This window comes from Pan paniscus, chromosome 1 (genome assembly GCF_029289425.2).
Source record: "Pan paniscus chromosome 1, NHGRI_mPanPan1-v2.0_pri, whole genome shotgun sequence".
Lineage (NCBI taxonomy): Eukaryota > Metazoa > Chordata > Mammalia > Primates > Hominidae > Pan > Pan paniscus.
Window position 1 is genome coordinate 14,065,207 of NC_073249.2, and position 21,419 is coordinate 14,086,625.

Sequence of the window (21,419 nt, forward strand, 5' to 3'; positions counted from 1 at the left end):
GTTACAGCATGGTCGGCGGATATGAAAAAAAGTCCGTGGTCACGTGCAAATTCCCGACTCCAGTGCGTACACCCAGCGGCGCACGGGAAACGCCGGCGTGGCCCACTGCGCAGGCGCAGGAGCCGCGCTCTGGGGCTCTGCTCAGGCTCTGCCGCGGACGACCTCGAGGCCCTTAGTTGACTGGGACCGGAAGTGGCGTGTGCTCGGCCTTTCCGTGTTCCTGGCCCGCGGCCGTCGGGTGTGAGCTGCGCTGACCGCTCTGAGGGTCTGAGGATTCGTGGCCCACCGCTCCTTCGCGGTCCCTGCCGCCACCGTCCACGCTCAGCGTTGTAGAGAAGATGGTGGGTCGGAACAGTGCCATCGCCGCCGGTGTATGCGGGGCCCTTTTCATTGGGTACTGCATCTACTTCGATCGCAAAAGACGAAGTGACCCCAACTTCAAGAACAGGCTTCGAGAACGTGAGTGGGTCCTCTCTCCCCTGGCCAGGCTTGCTGCCTTCGGCCGCCGCCCTCCACAGGAGGGGTCATTGCCTCCCACCAGCCTGTGGGCCGCGCAGGGCGACCGCGTGGTGCGGCCCTCAATAGGCGATGGCGCTGGCTGCGCCGCTCCGGGGGCTCTAGTGCCCCGTAGGAATTCCATTTTGGAGGAAGGATTTTTCCCGTTTTGTTTTCCCCAGACACTTTAGCCGTGCAAATGCACTCTTGATTTCTGTTACAATCTCGGGTGTGTGTGGCCTGGGGAGGAGGTTGTCTCTTTTTTTGCCGTTCATCTTTTTAAACCTCTACTCTTAACTAAAAAGTCGTGCATTTTTGTCGCAAATTTTAGTCTGAGGCTAAATCCGCATGCTCAGTGCAGTATCATTGTTGCATTCTTTTTTTTGAGATGGAATCTCGCTCTGTCGCCCAGGCTGTAGTGCAGTGGCGCGATCTCGGCTCACTGCAACCTCCGCCTCCCGAGTTCAAGCGCTTCTCCTGCCTCAGTCTCCCCAGTAGCTGGGATTACAGTCGGGCGTCACCACGCCCGGTGATTTTTTGTGTTTAGTAGAGACGGGGTTTCACCATGTTGGTCAGGCTAGTCTCGAACTCCTGACCTCAGATGATCCGCCTGGTTCATTGCTGCATTCTTAAACCCTCTTGGTAGCTTCGTTCTAAGTGCTTCCAAGATATGAGTGAATGCTATAGAAATTGCAAGGGAGTCCAAAGGGCTGCGCTTCTCCCGTGGCTCAGTCTTATTTCATACCTGCGACATCTTTTAAGAGAGGTCTACCAGAGGGGAATCGTGTCATGAAAACCGTTGTGATCCACCTTGAATTTTCGGAGAATCTTCATTCGCATCACTGAAGAGCAAATTTGTTGCAATAAGAAATATTTTTTGGCTTATCTTGGTTGTTCAGCCAAATTAGTTTTTGGAATTAAAATTGATACATAAGTTACTAAAGCCCAAGGTGTACAAAGAAGGGATTATTGTTTACTTAAGTAACGGTGGTTACGGTTTAATTCAGCTATACTAAGTCATTTCAAGTGTTCAGTAGCCATGTGTGAGCAGTGACTGCAGCGCTGATCTTACTAGCACTAAGAATCAGACATCTAGTTCCAGCTTTCTTATGTTTTAGGAGGGAAGGGATATAGACATAATTTGATTTATGACTAGGCAGACTAATAGAATACTGTTTTAGATTCAGACCCCGAATTTCTAGAGCCAGGTTAGCGGCATAATTTGGGGTTTCTGAATCCTAATTTCTGTAGTTGTAAAATCAGGTAATGCCACCTACCTCTTGTTGGTCTTGTGAAGGTTGAGATGTTTGAATTGCCTTCCACGTTTTCTGACATAGGAAATGTTCCTCCATAAATGCTGGTAGTCATTCTGCCTTCGGGTTATTGTCCTGTAGTTGCCAAAATGGGTGACAGCTGGGGGTTTTGGTACAAATGCAGAGTTATAAAGAATGGATTAACCCTATCTTCCGTTGGAAACCCTGAAGTCCTGTTGCAGAAACAAGAGCTATCATTTTAGATAAATGGAGGAATGTTATTTCAAAATAACTTCTCCATCATTTTCAATCTAAAATTGTTTTTTCTGGACTTAGCGGCAACCTAATGATTACAGTGAATTAGCTGCAGCAGTAACTTTAGGCAAGTAACTTCAAGCTTTAGTTTTCCCTTTTTGTAAAATGGTATAGTGTAGAGTTTTAGTCCTGTTCCTCACACATGGTAATTGATGAATGCTAGAGATTTTTTGTTGTTGTTGTTTGTTTGTTTGAGTCTCGCTCTGTCGCCCAGGCTCGAGTGCAGTGGGGTGATCTCGGATCATTGGAACCTCCGCCTCCCGGGTTCAAGCAGTTCTGCCTCAGCCTCCTGAGTAGCTGGGATTACAGGCGCACACCACCATGCCAGGCTAATTTTTGTATTTTTAGTAGAGACAGGGTTTCACCATATTGGCCAGGTTGGTCTCGAACTCCTGACTTCATGATCTGCCCGTCTCAGCCTCCCAAAGTGCTGGGATTACAGGCGTGAGCCACTGCGTCCGGATGAGATATTTTTATGAGTAGAAATATTTTGTGGTTTGATGTTTTTGTAAAATTTATTTAGAATAATCTTGCAGTCTGTTTAAAGGTAATTGCGGCTGGGTGTGGTGGCTCAACGCTAGTAATCTCAGCACTTTGGGAGGCCGAGGTGGGCGGATCACCTCATGTCAGGAGTTCAAGCAGCCTGGTCAGCATGGTGAAACCCCCACTCTGCTAAAAATACAAAAATTAGCTGGGTGTGGTGGTGCACGCCGGTAGTCCCAGCTGCTTGGGAGGCTGAGGCAGAATTGCTGGAATGTGGAAGGTAGAGGTTGCAGTGAGCAGAGACTGCACCACTGCACTCCATCCTGGGGGGACAGAACAAGACTCTGTCTCCAAAATATATGTGTGTGTGTGTGTGTGTGTGTCTCTATATATTTATATCTATATCTATATATATATCTATATATATGTAGGCCAGGCACAGTGCCTCACGCCTGTAATCCCAGAACTTTGGGAGGCCAAGGTGGGAAGATCATGAGGTCAGGAGATCGAGACCAGCCTGGTCAACATGGTGAAACCCCGTCTCTACTAAAAATACAAAAAAAAAAAAAAATTAGCTGGGCGTGGTGGCACACACCTGTAGTCCCAGCTACTTGGGAGACTGAGGTAGGAAGATCGCTTGAACCTGGGAGGCTGAGGTTGCGGTGAGCCGAGATGGCGCCACTGCACTCCAGCCTGGGGACAGAGCGAGACTCGGTCTCAAAAAAAAAAAAAAAAACAATTGCGTGACTGGCTGATTTTAAAAAGTTTAGGGGTATTTTGCCTTTGTGGAATGAAATTCTGTTCAGTTAATTTTGAGTTTTTAAAATTAATTTTTTTTAAATTTTGAGTTCTTCTAGTCTTATTTCCAATAGAATATTTACATCTGCAATAAAAGAGCAGTTTCTCACATAAGGCGTGTAGCTCCTTGGCTTTCTTTTTCGTTAAGAAGAGAGACTTAGGCGGCCGGGCGTGGTGGCTCACACCTGTAAACCCAGCACTTTGGGAGGCCGAGGCGGGCGGATCACAAGGTCAGGAGATCGAGACCATCCTGGCTAACAGGGTGAAACCCCGTCTTTACTAAAAAATAGAAAAACTTAGCCGGGCGTGGTGGCGGGTGCCTGTAGTCCCAGCTACTGGGGAGGCTGAGGCAGGAGAATGGCGTGAACTCGGGAGGCGGAGCTTACAGTGAGCCGAGATCACGCCACTGCACTCCCGCCTGGGCAACAGAGCGAGACTCCGTCTCAAAAAGAAAAAAAAAAAATAAAAGAAGAGAGCCTTATATTGTTTAAAATGAGGCTTGAGGTTAAATTTGGGATCCTAATTATTTAGATTTTTTGTCACCTGTTAGCAAAAGCAGAGTATCAGGATCCTTGAAGCATAGTTTTTATTCTAAATTATGAGTAAATGAAATGTAATTTGCCAAATTACAATGCCAGCTGCAGGTGCATTTCACTTATATGGGATGGATAAAATGACACATTAAAAATATATTAAGCATCTTATTTAAATGAATAAATCTTGGAAACATTGAGTCAAGGCTTGATTTTGCTCATTGTTAAATTTCTTCCTGATTTTTCAGTTGATTACCATCTGTCCCTTTATCACAGAGATACTGCATTATACTATATCTGAAAATATGTTAATGTAATAAGTTAATTGTATCATGAAACTAAAGCCAGAATTTTAATCTGATTGCTAAAAATGTAAAGCAACCAAGTGATCTTAAAATTTGGTAGCTGTATTGGTTAAATGTATTCAGTGGCAATCACACACTCCTCCCCACCTTATTAAAAAAACTTATGACTCAGTTTCACTTTCCTGGGTTTCATTATCAGTTTTGTCATTTTCCCTAAATTCTGGTTTAGCAAATTGTATGTCTCACATACAGTTGATCCCACAAACTTGGCACGTTCATTTTTGAGGTGCCTTTTGTTTTGATGGTAATAACATCTTTACTTCTCCACACTATTAACTATAGAGGCAGAAGAGAGTCATGTTTCAAGTCCAAAAGCCTGGGTTTGAGTTGCCATTCCACCAGTAAGTAATTGTGACCTTGGTACATTTTCTCATCTGGAAAATGGGGATGATAATAGTACCTGGATTTTGTTTTTTTTGTTTGAGACGGAGTCTCACTCTGTGGCCCAGGCTGGAGTGCAGTGGCGCTATCTCAGCTTACTACAACCTCAAACTCCCAGGTTCAAGTGATCCTCTTGCTACAGCCTCTCGAGTAGCTAGGACTACAGGCGCCTGCCACCATACCTGGCTAATTTTTTGTATTTTAGTAGAGACGGGGTTTCACTGTATCAACCAGGCTGGTCTCGAACTCCTGACCTCCAGTGATCCACCCGCCTTGGCCTCCCAAAGTGCTGGGATTACAGGCGTGAGCCACTGTGCCCAGCTGTAACTCTTTTAATGTTGTTGTGAGGATTAAATAAGCTAATAAACGTTTAGAACAGTGTCTCGCATGTAGCATCTAAAACTTAGTGCTCACATCCAAGCGTTCCTTGTCTTCATGTCCAGATCATTTGAAGTCTTCCATTTCTTTTCTAGTTTTACTACGCTCCCTCCAGTACAGGTTCCAGTGTAGACCACGATATTTAGCAATTAGATATTGTTGTCTGTTATCACTCATTATTTTCTGCCTTAAGAGAACAAAAACCCATAAGCAAATGGAGGGTTGAATTATGTTCTTTGTCCTTTTTCCCCACAGTTAGTTGTGCAGTGATGAACACTTAAGTAAGGTACTTAGAAAAATTAGCAGCCTGGCCGGGCGCGGTGGCTCACGCCTGTAATCCCAGCACTTTGGGAGGCCGAGGCGGGCGGATCACGAGGTCAGGAGATCGAGACCATCCTGGCTAACACGGTGAAACCCCGTCTCTACTAAAAATACAAAAAATTAGCCGGGCGTGGTAGCGGGCGCCTGTAGTCCCAGCTACTCGGGAGGCTGAGGCAGGAGAATGGCGTGAACCCGGGAGGCGGAGCTTGCAGTGAGCCGAGATCGCGCCACTGCACTCCAGCCTGGGCGACAGAGCGAGACTCCGTCTCAAAAAAAAAAAAAAAAAAAAAAAAAAAAAAAAAAAAAAAGAAAAATTAGCAGCCTTCAGATTAATACATAAGATCAACTTTAATGCATACTTTTTCTGTTGAAATGGCTAGAATTGCATTTAAGCCTTACAGTGGTAGCACTCTATTATGGGAGACGAGTGGGTATCTGATGCTGGTGTGATGAAATCCAGTTTATGAGGGTTGACTAAGAAAAGGTACCTTGACCATAGTAAATGAACCTTCTGTCTGCAGGTAGGGAGACCTCTTTTTTGAGACAGAGTGTCGCTCTGTTGCCCAGGCTGAAGTGCAGTGGCACAGTCTCTGCTCACTGCAACCTCCGCCTCCCGGGTTCAAGCAATTCTCCTGCCTCAGCCTCCTGAGTAGCTGGGACTACAGGTGCCCGCCACCATGCCCGGCTAATTTTTGTATTTTTAGTAGAGATGGGGTTTCACTATGTTGGCCAGGCTGGTCTCGAATTCCTGACCTGGTGATCTGCCTGGCTCAGCCTCCTAAAGTGCTGGGATTAAAGCATGAGCCACTGGGCCCGGCCCTCAGACCTCTTTAGTCATGCATTGAAGCTTGGATTTGTAGAGTGCTTTAAGGTTTTCAGAGGACATTTGCTTGTTTCATGGCTTTTGTTTCTCACTGTAGTCCTCTAAGGTTAGACCTTATCTTGGGAGAGTGAGAGATTTGCCTAAGATCACCCAGCTAATAAGTATTAGCTAATAATAAGTATTGGAGCCTTACATTTTCTTAACTATGTCAGTAGTTACTCTGTATGTCATTGGTAGTTTTTAGTGATTATCACTTTAGGTGTAGTCCTGCATCAGTATCCTTGAGTGATTGGTTCCAGGCCTCCCCTGGATACCAAATTCTGATGATGCTCAAGTACCTTTAAGTGGTATAGTATTTTCATGTAACCATCATATGCCTCCTGTACACTTTAGATTTTTTCTTTCATTTAAGAATGCCAGTTTGCAACATTCAGTAAAGATATAATCTGGCATATTTCAGTAATAAAACTCCCTAATACTAGTGGCCTAATTCTTGCCCCTGTTACATATCCTTTGTTGGTTGGAAGGGGGGACTTGATCTGCTTATTGTAATTACTTTAGAAGTCCAGCTGTTGGAGCTATCTCCATCTTGCGAATTGCTAGATCTTCTGCCCCAAAGGGAAGGAGAACGCTCCAGTGCAGTGTCATATTTCCTACAGCTCATTGACCAGAACTAGTCATATGCTCTTGACAGATCACAGGGAGGGATAGATTCCTAGAGTTAGAAATGTTTTGCAAATGGAATTAATGACTGCCACAGCAATTAGAATTCTTTTGATTCCCATTTTTATAATGACAAAATGTAAATATAACTTTGCATTTCTTGCAGGAAGAAAGAAACAGAAGCTTGCCAAGGAGAGAGCTGGGCTTTCCAAGGTAATAATCTGGTTTCTGTTTAAATTATATATTTTGTAGAAATATTATTTTAAAATCTGTAATTGGAAATGTAATTAAAATGTAATTGGAAAAAGCTAGTTGATACTGGACATTGCTTTTTTATTTTAAAATACAGCTTATTTTTAGGAGTAGGTGAATAACGTAGTTCCACTGACAGTTATCGAGTCCTTCATTATTTCTTTTGCTGGCCATAACAACAAACAGCTTACTGTATGAACAATAATTAAGGAGCAAGATGAGGGCCTCAAGACATTTGCACCAAAAGATGAAAAGTTCCTAATCAGCTGCTTCAGAATGATACAATATTACACTTAAGGTTTAATTTCTTTACTCCAACTTCCTGTAAAAGAACCATGGGTTATTATTTCAAAAATTATTCAAGATTATTCAAGCCCACTGATCCAGAATCCCACTGCCCTGACAAATTTTTGCCTTGTTGCAGTACACAGTTCTGGATATAAAACTTGTAATTTATTTTTTCTTTTCATAGATCCTGAGTTCTTGATTATTTTTAATGACTATGTAGGTTTATCTACTTGGTAAAAAATGTTCTGTGGCGTGTGTAAGTAAATTAAGTAAATGTTAATCATTGTGCTTGCAGCTTTTCCTTTTTATTGAGATGAGTTCTATTGTTTGGGTTCTTAGGACTTGGATTACTGGATCATTAGTGGTTCTTTTTAAAGCAAGTTGAGACAAGGAAAAATTAAGTTAACCAGTATATTTTGTTATTTTGAAACAGTTGTGTAAACACAGCTAGTTGACTGGACATGGTAATAGTGAAGTGAAAATGGGAGGGAACTACTTCGTTCTAGTAGGATCAGACTACCTTTCTGAAGTATGTAATATGTTTATTATGCTTTTGGTAACTTATATTTCTAAGGGCATAGGAAAACAGATTGAGACATGCACCAGTATGTATTTTTAGATTCAAGAATAGAATTAAATTACTGCTACATGCTGGGGTAGTGCGTGAAAGATGTGTCCACTTTCAGAAATTTAAATTGTTTCACTTGTGTTGGCTAGGTTAATAAGAGTATGTACAGTGTAATTCAAGGACCAAAAACTTGCACTAGTGGAAGTTTAGGTTTTCTCTTTTTTTTTTTTTTTTTTTTTTTTTTTTTGAGATGGAGTCTCACTCTGTCACCAGGCTGGAGTGCAGTGGTGTGATCTTGGCTCACTGCAACCTCTGCCTCCCAGGTTCAAGCGATTCTCCTGCCTCAGCCTCCCGAGCAGCTGGGACTACAGGTGCGTGTCACCACGTCCAGCTAATTTTTGTATTTTAGTAGAGATGGGGTTTCACTGTGTTGGCCAGCATGGCCTCGATCTCTTGACCTTGTGATCTGCCCGCCTTGGCCTCCCAATGTGCTGGGATTACAGGCATGAGCCACCGCACCCAGCTACTGAAGTTTAGGTTTTCAAATAAAAATGGCCTCTTTTTTTTTTTTTTGAGACAGGGTCTCACCCTGTCACCCAGGCTGGGGTGCAGTAGCGGTGTAGTCACAGCTCACTGCAGCCTCGACCTCGTGGGTTCAAGCAATCCTGCCTTAGCCTCCCTAGTAGCTGGACTATAGGCATGCACCACCATGCCTAGCTAATCTTTTATTTTTTTTTATAGAGAGAGGCTGAGGTAGGAGGATCACTTGATCCTGAGAGGTGAAGGCACTGAGCTGTGATCACACTACTGCACTACAGCCTGGGCGACAGAGTGAGACCCTGTCTCAAAAAACAGTCTTTTAGATGCATGTAAAATGTAGGCTGGGTGCGGTGGCTCATACCTGTAATCCTAGCACTTTGGGAGGCCGAGGCGGGTGGATCATCTGAGGTCAGGAGTTTGAGACCAGCCTGGCCAACATTGCGAAACTCTATCTCTACTAAAAATACAAAAATTAGCTGGGCATGGTGGTGGGCACCCAGCTACTCGGGAGGCTGAGGCAGGAGAATCGCTTGGAATCCGGGAGGTGGGAGTTGCAGTGAGCTGGGATTGTGCCACTGCACTCCAGCCTGGGTGACAGAATGAGACTCTGTCTCAAAAAAACAAAAAAACAAAAACAACAAAATCTGTATAAAATAATGTTGAATCATAAGGACAAATTGCTTAGAGTTGTATAAAAATCTACAATAATGGCATCCGAAAATATTGTAACGTGCGTAGACGATATAGATTTTGCACTCTTTTCTCTTTACATTCGAGTTAGAGCTTTCTAAGAATTATTCAACTACAAACTCAAGTTTTTTCTTTTATTCATTTGAATGTAGATGAACTCTTAATTCCTACAAGTGTTGTTCAGGAGTAAAGTTCTTCTATCAGATTTTTCTAGAATGAGTGATTTGGTTTTTTGTTGTTTTATTTTTATTGATATCTGTGTTTTGGTTATATCCCCTGGCATAATTGTGGTGTCATTTATTAAATATTTTATTTCCAGTTACCTGACCTTAAAGATGCTGAAGCTGTTCAGAAGTTCTTCCTTGAAGAAATACAGCTTGGTGAAGAGTTACTAGCTCAAGGTAATAGTCATTGAAAAGCTAAGGAAATGGGTAGAATTTTTCTCACTGATAGAAATTTATAATGATAAGGGGCTTTGTTTGTGTAATTTGGCTATTACAAAAGGTACTCCAAGTATCTCAAGACAAGTTTTTAGGCACTTAATAATTGGAAGATTATTTTGTGTAAGACTGACTCTAGAAAGAAATATTCCTTGTGGGATATTGTTGTCCATAATGTATTTTAAGTGAGTTTTAGGTTTTCTTGCTATATCATATGATGTAGAAGATAGTAAGTTTTTACAAATGAGGTTCTCTTACTCTGAAGTAGTTTCTAATGTATAGCCATAGTGCGATATGTAAATAGTAACTGAAGGAATGTGAGCTAGGAATATACTCCTCAACTCCTTCATCTAATCTTCAGATCTTTTCCAGTATTTATAGGAAGGAATGGCTAATGTAAGGTCCCAGAGAAGGTTAATTTACCTAATCAAGGTCACATGGTGAGTTCATGACCCCTTATTTCAGAACCAACCTGTTATCTGATCCAGAATTTAGCCTTTTCATTACATTGTACTTCATTTATTTCATCAACAGTGCTAAGAAGTTTCTAAAAAATATTCTATCTTTAAAGTTCAGCTATGAAATTGAAATTATCAAATTGACAAACGTGAGAACCATAATTTACTCAGTAATCTCAAAAGTAGATTTGAAGTAGTTGCTATCATTATTAAAACTGCTATCAAATATTTTACAATTCTGATTGCTGTATCAATAGATTTAGATAGAATTGAACTACATGATGTGGGGCATTTGTGTGTGAATGAGTTTGTTTTGTTGTTTCTTTTATGGGGAGAGTTTAATTCATTTAAAATGGTGGTAACTAACTTTATCATGTCTCCCCTTTGCCAAGAAATACTTTTTTGATATCAATAGAATTGCTCAATTAATTTGACCTAAAGAGTCACAGTACTCAAATTGCCAACAGACTGGGAAGGGGTAAAAATCAGTGAGTAGGGACAGGCATGGTGGCTCATGCCTGTATTCCCAGCACTTTGGGGAACTGAGGCAGGAGGATTGCTGGAAGCCAGGAGTTCGAGACCAGCATCGATAACAAAGTGAGACCCTCATCTCTACAGTAAATGAGAAAATAAACCAGGTGCAGTAGTATGCACCTGTAGCCAGCTACTCGGAGACTGAAGTAGGAGGATACCTTGAACCCAGGAGTTTGAGGCTCTAGTGAGCTGTGATGGTGCCACTGCATTTCAGTCTGGGCAACAGAATGATATGCTGTCTCTTAAAAACTGTATACATAAAATCTGTAACTGCAGAGGAGTACACGATAGGCACCAGTCAGGAAACATTTCCAAGTCTCCTACAGGCATCACACTGCAATTTCTCCATCAATCTGAGAGAGAGGACCCAGGCATTGCGGAAAGGGAAAGCATTCCCCCTCAGTGCTAAAGCAGTGCTGCATACTGAGTTGCTCTGCTCCTTGCATCGCATAACACTGGGTTTGATCTTCCTATGCTGATAGATAGATTTTATGATATTCTCCATGCTGTTGTATTAACAAAAGATACCACTTACGATCTGGCTATCCAGTCAGCAAAAGTTGTAGCAACATCCACTTTGCACAAGAAGGGAGCTCAAAATGACAAGATCACTGCAACTGAGGTTGTGTCAGTGTATCTTCTTCAGCATTGTTGCTAAATCTGCAGATACGGTAATCAACAGTGCTAGTTCAGAAGAGATTTAATTATAGTATGTATTCAGAAGCAGGAACTGACTTAGCCAATATTTTGATTACTGTAATTCTAAACTGACCATCAATGGATCAGTGTGCAGCCCTGGGTCGGATTCCTTGTGATGGGTATCACTACATCATCATTTCAATACCTGGGAAAGGAATTGGCCAAGATGGTGCCTGCGAACCCAGATGACAATGACCTACACAACTGGAGTATCCTGAAACATTGTGTAGATGGGACAATCATAGTCCTCACATTGGCAGTGGAGATTCACCTGTTTCTGATGATGGTCAAGAGGTTAAGAAAGCTCTTGGAAACCTTTACTTATACTCAGGTGCCATCAGATACCCCGTGGTACTCAAAATTTTACCCAAAATGTTTCTCAGTCTTTCCACAGCAGCCAGTTGGTAGCACAGAAAACATATACCAGATTTAAGAACCTGGAAAGAACACCAGTGACTATCCTGATACCCAGGCTTGCCGTCAGCTGACAGGGTCAAGTGCATCGGGTATGATGGTAGAGATATTCCCTAAGACATACTTAATATCCTCAGCTTGCTGGGTAAAAATTAGTAAGATTGATCTGAAACTGTTTTCTCCTTTTTTTTTTTTTTTTTTTTTTTGAAGTGGAGTTTTACTCTGTCACCCAGAGTGCAGTGGGTGGAGTGCAGTGGCGTGATCTCGGCTCACTGCAACCTCCGCCTCCTGGGTTCAAGCGATTCTCCTGCCTCAGCCTCATGAGTAGCTGGGATTATAGGCATGCACCACCAAGCCCGGCTAATTTTTTCCTATTTTTGGTAGAGGGGGGGTTTCACCATGTTGGTCAGGCTAGTCTCAAACTCCGACTTCAAGTGATCCGCCTGCCTTGGCTTCCCAAAGTGCTGGGATTACGGGTGTGAGCCACTGCACCTGGTCTATTCTTACTCTTTTTTTTTTTTTTTTTTTGAGATGGAGTCTCGCTCTGTCGCCCAGGCTGGAGTGCAGTGGCGCGATCTCCGCTCACTGCAAGCTCTGCCTCCCTGGTTCATGTCATCCTCCTGCCTCAGCCTCCCAAGTAGCTGGGACTACAGGCGCCCACCACCACGCCCGGCTAGTTTTTTGTATTTTTAGTAGAGACGGGGGTTTCACTGTGTTAGCCAGGTTGGTCTCGATCTCCTGACCTTGTGATCCGCCCGCCTTGGCCTCCCAAAGTGCTGGGGTTACAGGCTTGGGCCACCGTGCCCAGCCCCATTCTTACTCTTTAAGATCAGTTTCCTGTGAATTTATATCGTGGAAAATTGTTTGGTAAATAAAAAGAATCTAGTAAAAAATGATCTTAATGGTATTAAGAACTGGAAAAGGTCTGAGGTGTTTTGTTTTGTTTTGTTTTTGAGACGGCGTCTCATTCTATTGCCCAGGCTGGAGTGCAATGGTGCAATCTCAGCTCACTGCAACTTCCACCTCCCGGGTTCAAGCGAGGGTTCAAGCAATTCTTGTGCCTCAACCTCCCAAGTAGCTGGGATTACAGGCGTGTGCCACCAGGCCCAGCTAATTTTTTTTTTTTTTTTTTTTTTAGATGGAGTCTCACTCTTTCGCCAGGCTGGAGTGCAGTGGCATGATCTTGGCTCACTGCAACTTCCGTCTTCCAGGTTCAAGCGATTCTCTTGCCTCAGCCTCCTGAGTAGCTGGGACTACAGGCACGTGCTACCATGCTCAGCTAATTTTTGTATTTTTAGTAGAGACCAGGTTTCACCATGTTGGCCAGGATGGTCTCGATATCTTGACCTCGTGATCCACCCACCTCAGCCTCCCAAAGTGCTGGGATTACAGGCGTGAACCACCACACCCCGGCCTAATTTTTGTATTTTTAGTAGAGACGGAGTTTCACCATGTTGGCCAGGCTGGTCTTGAACTGACCTCAGGTGATCCACCCACCTCGGCCTCCCTAAGTGCTGGGATTACAGGTGTGAGCCGCCGCTCCCGTTCATTTCTGAGATTTACCTTACTTGCATGCTAACATGTTAGTTTGCCCCAATTTCATGGATGCTGGCAAAAGACATGAGACCACTGGGCTAGAGACAAAGGACAGCTCGTTATTCACTGCAATAATAGTAACAAGGGTATTGGCATTTGCACTGGTTTCCCAAGCCACAGTTCCTATGGCAATGCAGAAAGGGGACACATGTACATGTAGTGGGTTGCGTATAGGAGAGGAGCCCTGAATTTAAGGATCCTGAATTTTTTATAATGGGCAGTAAACATGTGTGTGCTTTTCCCTACACATAGGTAATGTTGCAAACCTGCCTTTGCTCCAGAGGGAGGCAGTTTATATTCTGAGGTTGTTTACTGTACAAACATCCTTGAAAAGACAGTTTGGAGCGAAGGCAGTAAATATCTGCTCAGAAGTACAGAAATGTGACAGACTTGAGAATTGTTCCTCTACTTGTATTGTTATTTTATTATTATTATTATTTTTATTTCTTTTTGAGACGGAGTCTCGCTCTGTTGCCCAGGCTGGAGTGCAGTGGTGCGATCTTGGCTCACTGCAAGCTTCGCCTCCCGGGTTCAAGCAATTCTCCTGCCTTGGCCTCCCAAGTAGCTGGGATTACAGGTGTGCACCACCACACCCTGCTAATTTTTGTATTTTTAGTAGCAGTAGGGTTTCACCATGTCGGTCAGGCTGGTCTGAACTCCTGACCTTGTGATCCACCCACCTTGGCCTCCCAAAGTGCTAGGATTACAGGCATGAGCCACTGCTCCCGACCCTATTATTTTTTAAAAGTATATCTAATGGAGTTATTTTTATGTAAGGCACATTAAAATATTTTAATGGGAACCTCCTATACAGAACAGTGCTTAATTTAAAATATTTAATAGCATAGTTTTGCTCAAATATTTTGGGACAGTTTTTGGAGTTTGATTTAAAGTGGGATTAGGGCCGAGTGCAGTGGCTCATGCCTGTAATCTCAGCACATTGGGAGGCAGAGGCAGGAGGATTACTTGAGTCTAGGAGTTTGAGACCAGGCTGAGCAACATAGTGAGACCCCATTTCTACAAAAAAAAAAAATTAGCAAAATTAGCCCGGTGTGGTGGTGCACACCTATGGTCCTAGCTACTTGGGAGGTTGAGGTGGGAGGATTGCTTGAGCCCAGGAGGTTGAGGCTGCAGTCAGCCAAGATTGTACCATTGTACTCCAGCCTGGGTGGCAGAGGGACATTGTGTCTCAAAAAATAAATAAAATGGAGTTAACTAAGGACAAGGAGCACATAGCAGATACTTATTATTTATTGAATTAAGTGAACTTTGAAAAACTGTAAGCCTTAAGTATTTTTTTCAAACATAATGGGTCTATTGAAGGATATTTATAGATAAAATAGGCCGGGCGCGGTGGCTCACGCCTGTAATCCCAGCACTTTGGGAGGCCGAGGCGGGCGGATCATGAGGTCAGGAGATGGAGACCATCCTGGCTAACACGGTGAAACCTCGTCTCTACTAAAAATACAAAAAATTAGCCGGGCGTGGTGGTGGGCGCCTGTTGTCCCAGCTGCGCGGGAGGCTGAGGCAAGAGAATGGCGTGAACCCCAGGGAGCGGAGCCTGCAGTGAGCCGAGATTGTGCCACTGCACTCCAGCCTGGGTGACAGCGAGACTCTGTCTCAAAAAAAAAGAAAAAGAAAATAAGCCCTCCCACTCAGAGTTAATCATGGCTTTATTTCTCCTGTCATATTTCATTAGTATGACCATTTTTCCTGCTAGTATCACTTAAAAATTTTCTTTTCTTCCCATGTGATACCATTCAAATAGTACAAAGATTTGGCTTAATGTGAAATTGGGTCTTCTTTCTACCCCAGTCCCCAGTCTTTTAGTTCTGTGTTACCGAAAAGTACTATGCGATTGTTAGCAATTGTCTCATGTAGTCTTTCAGAAATATTCCAAGTATATAAATAGTAATATACTTTGACATTTTTATACATTGATTTCCCCCTTACGTATGTTTGAAACACTTCCATATCAGTACATGTAATCTGACTCATTCTTGTTAGTAGCTTCATAATAGTTATATGAATGCATTATAGGTCATTTCCAGTATTTTACTTGCTTAGTGTTTTTGGTCAGCATCATTTGGAGATAGTGTGTAAAGTTAATTTTGACAAAGGCCAAGGCTTTTCAGGTTACGTGTAATTTTATGTAAATCTTACAGGTGAATATGAGAAGGGCGTAGACCATCTGACAAATGCAATTGCTGTGTGTGGACAGCCACAGCAGTTACTGCAGGTCTTACAGCAAACTCTTCCACCACCAGTGTTCCAGATGCTTCTGACTAAGCTCCCAACAATTAGTCAGGTAAGGAATTGGAATGTTATGACATAAAAGTGAGTGGATTTAGAATCGAATGATTAGGGACATTTTAAAATGAGCCTAGTGAACATGATGAAATAAACTTATCTGTATAATGAAAACAATACGGGAGATATCAGCGCTTGACATTTTCCTCTCTGGTGGGAAACATCCAGATGACTGCCCAGATCTAGTGATTGTGCCCTGGAGGTGGATCAGGAAGTGTGTGTCTTAGTGATAAGTCTCAGGTCTTAGTAGTCAACTGTCCAAATTCAGGTCACTCTTGGCCACTTTCTACAAGTAGCTTTCTGCCTACTCTTCCAGGAGACCATGCCTTCAGTTAGGTGATCTGACAGAGGAGCCTAGATAGCTATAGCCTAGACATTCGGGCCTAAACGTCGGGCCTAGATGTTCAGGAGCATGGATTCCCTCTGACTCACTTGTGTAAAGGCTCATGCCTCTGCTGCTGCTGAGGTGCACTTTGAGTTTGGAGCTATTTGACGACATCCCCAAATCCCTACTCAAAAATGCAAAATAGCATTAATATACTGTAAAAGATTAACTTATGTGTAAATTAGGAGTTAATGAAAATGCTTTGTCTTCATTTTGAGTTCTTTTCAAGGAGCCCAAATGAATCTTGCTCTTTGGAATAGCGTGTCTGTTACATGTGTTGATTTCCCAAGTTGGTGTGATTAAAACAGTGAATGATGATAGGAAGTATTTATAGAACTTTATAGTTAGTAACTGACTGGTTAATTTTTCAAACTGATTTTTACTCAACTGAATTAGAAAAGGACTGGAAAGAAAGTAAAGGTCCCAACGACTTGAGGGAACGAGTTGGACAACCAAGGACTTTGTCTAAATTGTTTTTATTTAGACTAATGTGGTTCTAGTTCTAGAGGATTCATACTAGAATCATCGGTTTAATATTACACTATTTGAAAGGCAGCATAGTGTAGTACTTTTGGAAAATTGGCCTGAGGGTGATGTCTTTTGGAATATTTGTGAATTCACTATGAAGCCTAATTCCTTAAAAATGACCTCCTTCACTCAATTATCAGTGTTCTTGGTTTGCCTGGGAGTGAAAAGAGATCTTAAAATCTTTTTGGTTTTAGTTACATAATTGACTGATGTAATATTATGTAATGATGGCTGTACACAGTGTCTCATGCCCTATAATCCTAGCACTCACTTGAGCTCAGGAGTTCAAGGCCAGCCTGGGCACCATGGTAAAACCCTGTCTCCACCAAAAATTAAAAAAAAATTAGCCGGGCATGGTGGCATGAGTCTGTGGTTCCAGCTACTCAGGAGGCTGAGGTGGGGGAGGATCGCTTGAGCCCAGGAGTCAGAGGTTGCAGTCAGCTGAGATTGTGCTACTGCGCTCCAGCCTGGGTTACAGAGACCCCATCTGAATGAAAAATATATATAATGTAATGATCTGCCTCCTTTGTTAACTTGACTTTTGAAATGGGACTGTCAGTAGTATGATCATTGTTTTCTTGGATGCCGACAGTGTGTAAAGTGTTACATTTTGAATTAAATGTCAGAATGGGTGAACTTTACTAAGATTCGATTCTTTGAATACAAAGAGCATTTTATGTTGAAGTTAGAATCCTAATTAAATGCTTATGACACTTTAAAAAATTATTTTTTTTTCTTTCAGAGAATTGTAAGTGCTCAGAGCTTGGCTGAAGATGATGTGGAATGAGAAACAAATGTCAACATAATAAAATCTCAGTTAAAAATATTTTAAAAATTCTTGGTAGTTGAGCAGCTCTGGGGGAATAAGGGCAAATATGCTTGTTATGAACTACACTGAAATCTACCAAAGTTAATGTTTACTTTGTGTAGATCCATTTGTCTATTGTATTTATTTTTCCCAGTGAAAAGTGTATTTTGATAGAGAACTTTTCATTCTATAAATACACTATGAGTTACTAAAATATCATGGGTTTTGTTTATTCCTGAAACATAGTTACATAGTTAAACTGTACATATGACATGGCTTTATGTTAAAAATACCCAGTGCTCAGTTTTGAAAGATAGGCCAAAAAAAAAAAAAAAAAGGTATAGGAGAAACTGAAGAATGTACACTTTCTTAGAGGGCACATTTTGCTGTAAATCTGGAAATTTGATAGACTGTGTTTGTGAAAACTGAGCATTAAAGGTTTGGATTGATCCTTTCTTTCCATTTAATCTCTGAGACGTAAATATGTGAGGCGTGCTGCTGTGCTGGGTTAACAGCTTCCTTCCCTTTCTGTGTAGCAGTCTTGAAATGTTCTGTTTAAATCAGTAGGCTTAATGTGTTCTGGGTATTTATCTCCTTGTATTTTAAATATATGTAGTTGCAAATAGCACCAGGAATTAGATTTCTGTACACCCCTAATCTAGCCTTGTGAGCTTCGCCAGTTAATGTGTGCTCACTTTCCCTCCATTTGTTACATGAGAGAATGTGTCTGCTGATCACTGAAGTGTCCCTTTTAGCTTCTGATTCATTGGGTTCTGTTGGGCATCTTTAAATCCACCTTAACCTGAGGAATGTATGTGGGCAACCAGGCCCTGCATTTTTTTATATTCTGAATTTTGCATGCTTGCCTGACTTAGTATTTCTGAATGATGTTTTTTTTAATGGTATAACTATCTTGATTTTCACTGAAATTATATGGTTCTGTCACTACTCTGTAAATTAATCCGAAACTTTTAAGGTAACTGGGATGATCTGCTTGTAAAAATGCTTGTTGCCTTTTGCTTTATCTTCAGTGTACCTCCTTAATCCTGCTTCAACTTGATTATCTTGTGAAACGATGAGAGTAAGTTGCAACCTTGTGACTGAAGACTTGAAAAGAGTGGAGCAGGTGGGACCTCTTATTCTCAAATAGTGACATATTCTCCGTAGTCACAGTTTCAGAACTGGGTAAGGATCCTTGGTACTTGGTGGCATCTGTTGAACTGAGGAGCATTTCTCATTGTAAAGATTGCCTTTGTTCTGTCTAAAAGTCTGGAGAAATCCCAAAGACTTTTCCTATGTACTAGGCATTTTATTTTGATTGACTTACAAACTCTTCTTAATCATTATTAATCTCGGTTTTTTTGTGGTGCAGTGGAAGGAGAAATAGGTCTAGTTTCTGCCTCTGATTAGCCGCACAGCCTTGAACAAATCACATTTCATCTTTGAACTTACCTCTACTGTTAGACTAGGCGACTCACATTTGAGGACTTTTCTCGGGTATCTTGAGGGTTTGTGATCCTGAACCCTTAAACAGTGCTTTTTTGTTACACAGGAGGGCTTTTTTGGGGGGATGACCAGTACAGACATGCCAGTTAGTTTTACTAGTGGGATCCCAAATCCAAAGCAGTGTAGTGGTGATTGGTCAGTGACTAACCAGGCAACTAAGAAGTCTTAGGCAGCAGCCCAGACATGTATAGAGGGGCAGTTAGAGGGAGAACAGGGGTGGGAAAGGGAGCAAGGGGCAGATAGCTCAGCAAGGAAAGAATGGGCTCAGAAAAAGGAGGGCTGGCTGGAGGAGTGAGGGGCAGCTTAAGTTTGGGGAGGGTAGAAACGCCATTTCCTTGGGAACTGGAGTGCAGTATGAGCTGGGTGTCACTTGGCTCTGAACGTATTGGCTTTGCTGTAATGCTTGAAAAGGCGGTGGTATCTTCATTTTACAGTTCATTAACCCAAGTACGTTTTCTTATTTAAATGACAACTTTGGTGCTTTAAAATGAGGTACCACTTTTTAAAGCTAGCTGTGTCGAGTTAAAGAAAAAAATCAGCAGTTTTTTCTCCCAGAAATGTAATTGCCAAACACTATTCATCCCCATCTTAAGTTTTACAAGGTGATGTAATCAGCTTGTTGTAGTGATGCTGGCCAAATGGTGCTCCGCAGGTGAGAACGAAAAAACCCCAGATTTCAGTGAACTAATACACAGCTTGAGCGTTTCCATGTGCTAATGTTGCACACTTACTAAAAAACTTTGGAAATGGAAAATAATGTATTAGTGCAACAGTTGATGTGCTTCTTTGGGCAAACATATAGTTTTGTTCCACAATTTGTACTTAAAAGTGAAAGAACATTGAAAACATAGACTTACTGGCTGTAGCAATGCTGGCCTGTTAACTGATAACTAGAAGTTAGGTTCATGTTTATGTAAAGTGTGTAAAACCTAGTAGAGCGTGCATAGTCGGCACTCAGTAAATGTTTGGTTCCTTTTGCCCCTTGGTAAGTTTATTTTACCATCCTCCCACCTGCCATTCTGACTTTATTAAATCAACATGTGGACCAGAGTGTTAATGAGATGTTATTGCAGAAGAGATTGAGAAAATTGGTATATCATGCAGATAACATACAAAATCTTTTTGTAACGTAAAAAATGCAGTTTTATTATTGCTTGTGCCTCAACTGTTTAAGTGAATATTAAAGGGCTTGGAGAAAACTTTGGCTTGGTGTATGTTTGGAGAAGTGAACTCTGCTGAATTTATTGAGTCTAAAGCTGTGGGTTTTTTGTTGTTAACGTCTTTGAGGATGTCTAGGGCCGCAGGCTTCTCTGCCAGGAGAATGCACATTTGCTTCAGATTCCAGGTGAAGAAAATCCCTGTGGTAGTGTCAGCGCCCAAGGGCTTCCAGGTGGTGGTGGGCCCAGCGTCAGGAGATAGCAGTCACCTGGGAGGCCCGTTACAACAGGTTCGTGAGAGGAGCCCAGTGGTGGTGGTGCTGACGTGCGAAACATGAAGGCTTGTTAGAGAAACCAGCTGTGTTAAGGTGACAGAATATGTACGTTAGCACTGTAAAAAGCAGCTAATTGGTAGCAGAACGTGCTGGCTGAGAATACATTGTATTCTACATCACTGATAATGATCTGAAGTGTACAAGTCATCAGTATCAGATCTATGAGAGTTTTTGTAATTTTGCTCTAACATAAATTTCTCTTTGCCACCTCCAAAGTTATTATATTAATAGTAAAAGTAATGCTTTGGAGAGGGTGGAAGGGGGTATGCCCTAGCCTCCACAGCTCCTGCCACAAACTGCCCAGGTAAGCAGCACCTGAGTGTGTTGAAAGGCTGAGTTGAAGAGCAGATTGACACAGGAGGGCTGGAATGAACGTTGGCTAGAGCAGGTGTGTCCAATCTTTTGGTTTCCCTGGGCCACATTGGAAGAATAAATTGTCTTCAGCCACACATAAAATACACTAACACTAACAATAGCTGATGAGCTAAAAAAAAAAAAAAAAAAAAAAAAAATCGCAGAAAAATCTCATGGTGTTTTAAGAAAGCTTATAAGTTTGTGTTGGGCCACATTCAAAGCTGCCCTGGACCACAGGTTGGACAAGCTTGGGCTAGAGCCAGAGGCCATGGGAGACAGGACGCAGGGCAGGGAGTAGGGCCTCTGCCAGAACTCCTTAAGCCAGGTGCCATGCTCACCTGTAATCCCAGCACTTTGGGTAGGCCAAGGGGTGGGAGGATCACCTGAGGCTAGGAGTTCCAGAACTTGTCTGTTTTGTTAGTCTCTATTGCCCAGGCTGGAATGCCTCTCAGGTTCAAGCGATTCTCATGCCTCAGCCTCCCAAGCAGCTGTGGTTACAGGCATGCGCCACCACACCCAGCTAATTTTTGCATTTTTCATAGAGACGGGTTTCGCCATGTTGGCCAGGCTGGTCTCGAACTCCTGGCCTCAAGTAATCCACCCTCCTCGGCCTTTTAAAGTGTTGGGATTACAGGCGTGAGCCACCCTGCCTGGTCAGAAGACCCCGTCTCAACAAAAATGTGAAAAAATTGGCTGGATGTAGAGCACACCTGTAGTCATAGCTACTCACGAGGCTGAGGTGGGAGGCT

The 21,419-nt window shown here is 42.5% G+C and overlaps 1 protein-coding gene and 1 non-coding gene across 3 annotated transcripts; both read left to right on the forward strand.

Annotated features, from left to right (window-relative positions):
• The first annotated feature begins 89 nt into the window (after nt 1-89).
• On the forward strand, nt 90-20,028 carry TOMM20 (translocase of outer mitochondrial membrane 20). 2 transcript variants are annotated; one of them, XM_003824490.6, is made up of 5 exons: nt 90-459; nt 6,975-7,021; nt 9,466-9,547; nt 15,453-15,595; nt 17,253-20,028. In XM_003824490.6, exons 1-5 carry the CDS (start codon nt 339-341, stop codon nt 17,295-17,297), a joined length of 438 nt encoding a protein of 145 aa, XP_003824538.1. In that variant the 5' UTR covers nt 90-338; the 3' UTR covers nt 17,298-20,028. The 2 variants fall into 2 exon arrangements, with proteins under 2 accessions (XP_003824538.1, XP_054956717.1); XM_055100742.2 differs by lacking the exon at nt 17,253-20,028 and adding an exon at nt 12,830-12,950 and having other exon boundaries at nt 98-459.
• LOC112438467 (small nucleolar RNA SNORA14) lies at nt 1,117-1,251 on the forward strand. Its single transcript, XR_003026882.1, has one exon. It is a non-coding gene; the product is annotated as a small nucleolar RNA SNORA14 (small nucleolar RNA).
• Nucleotides 20,029-21,419: the final 1,391 nt, after the last annotated feature.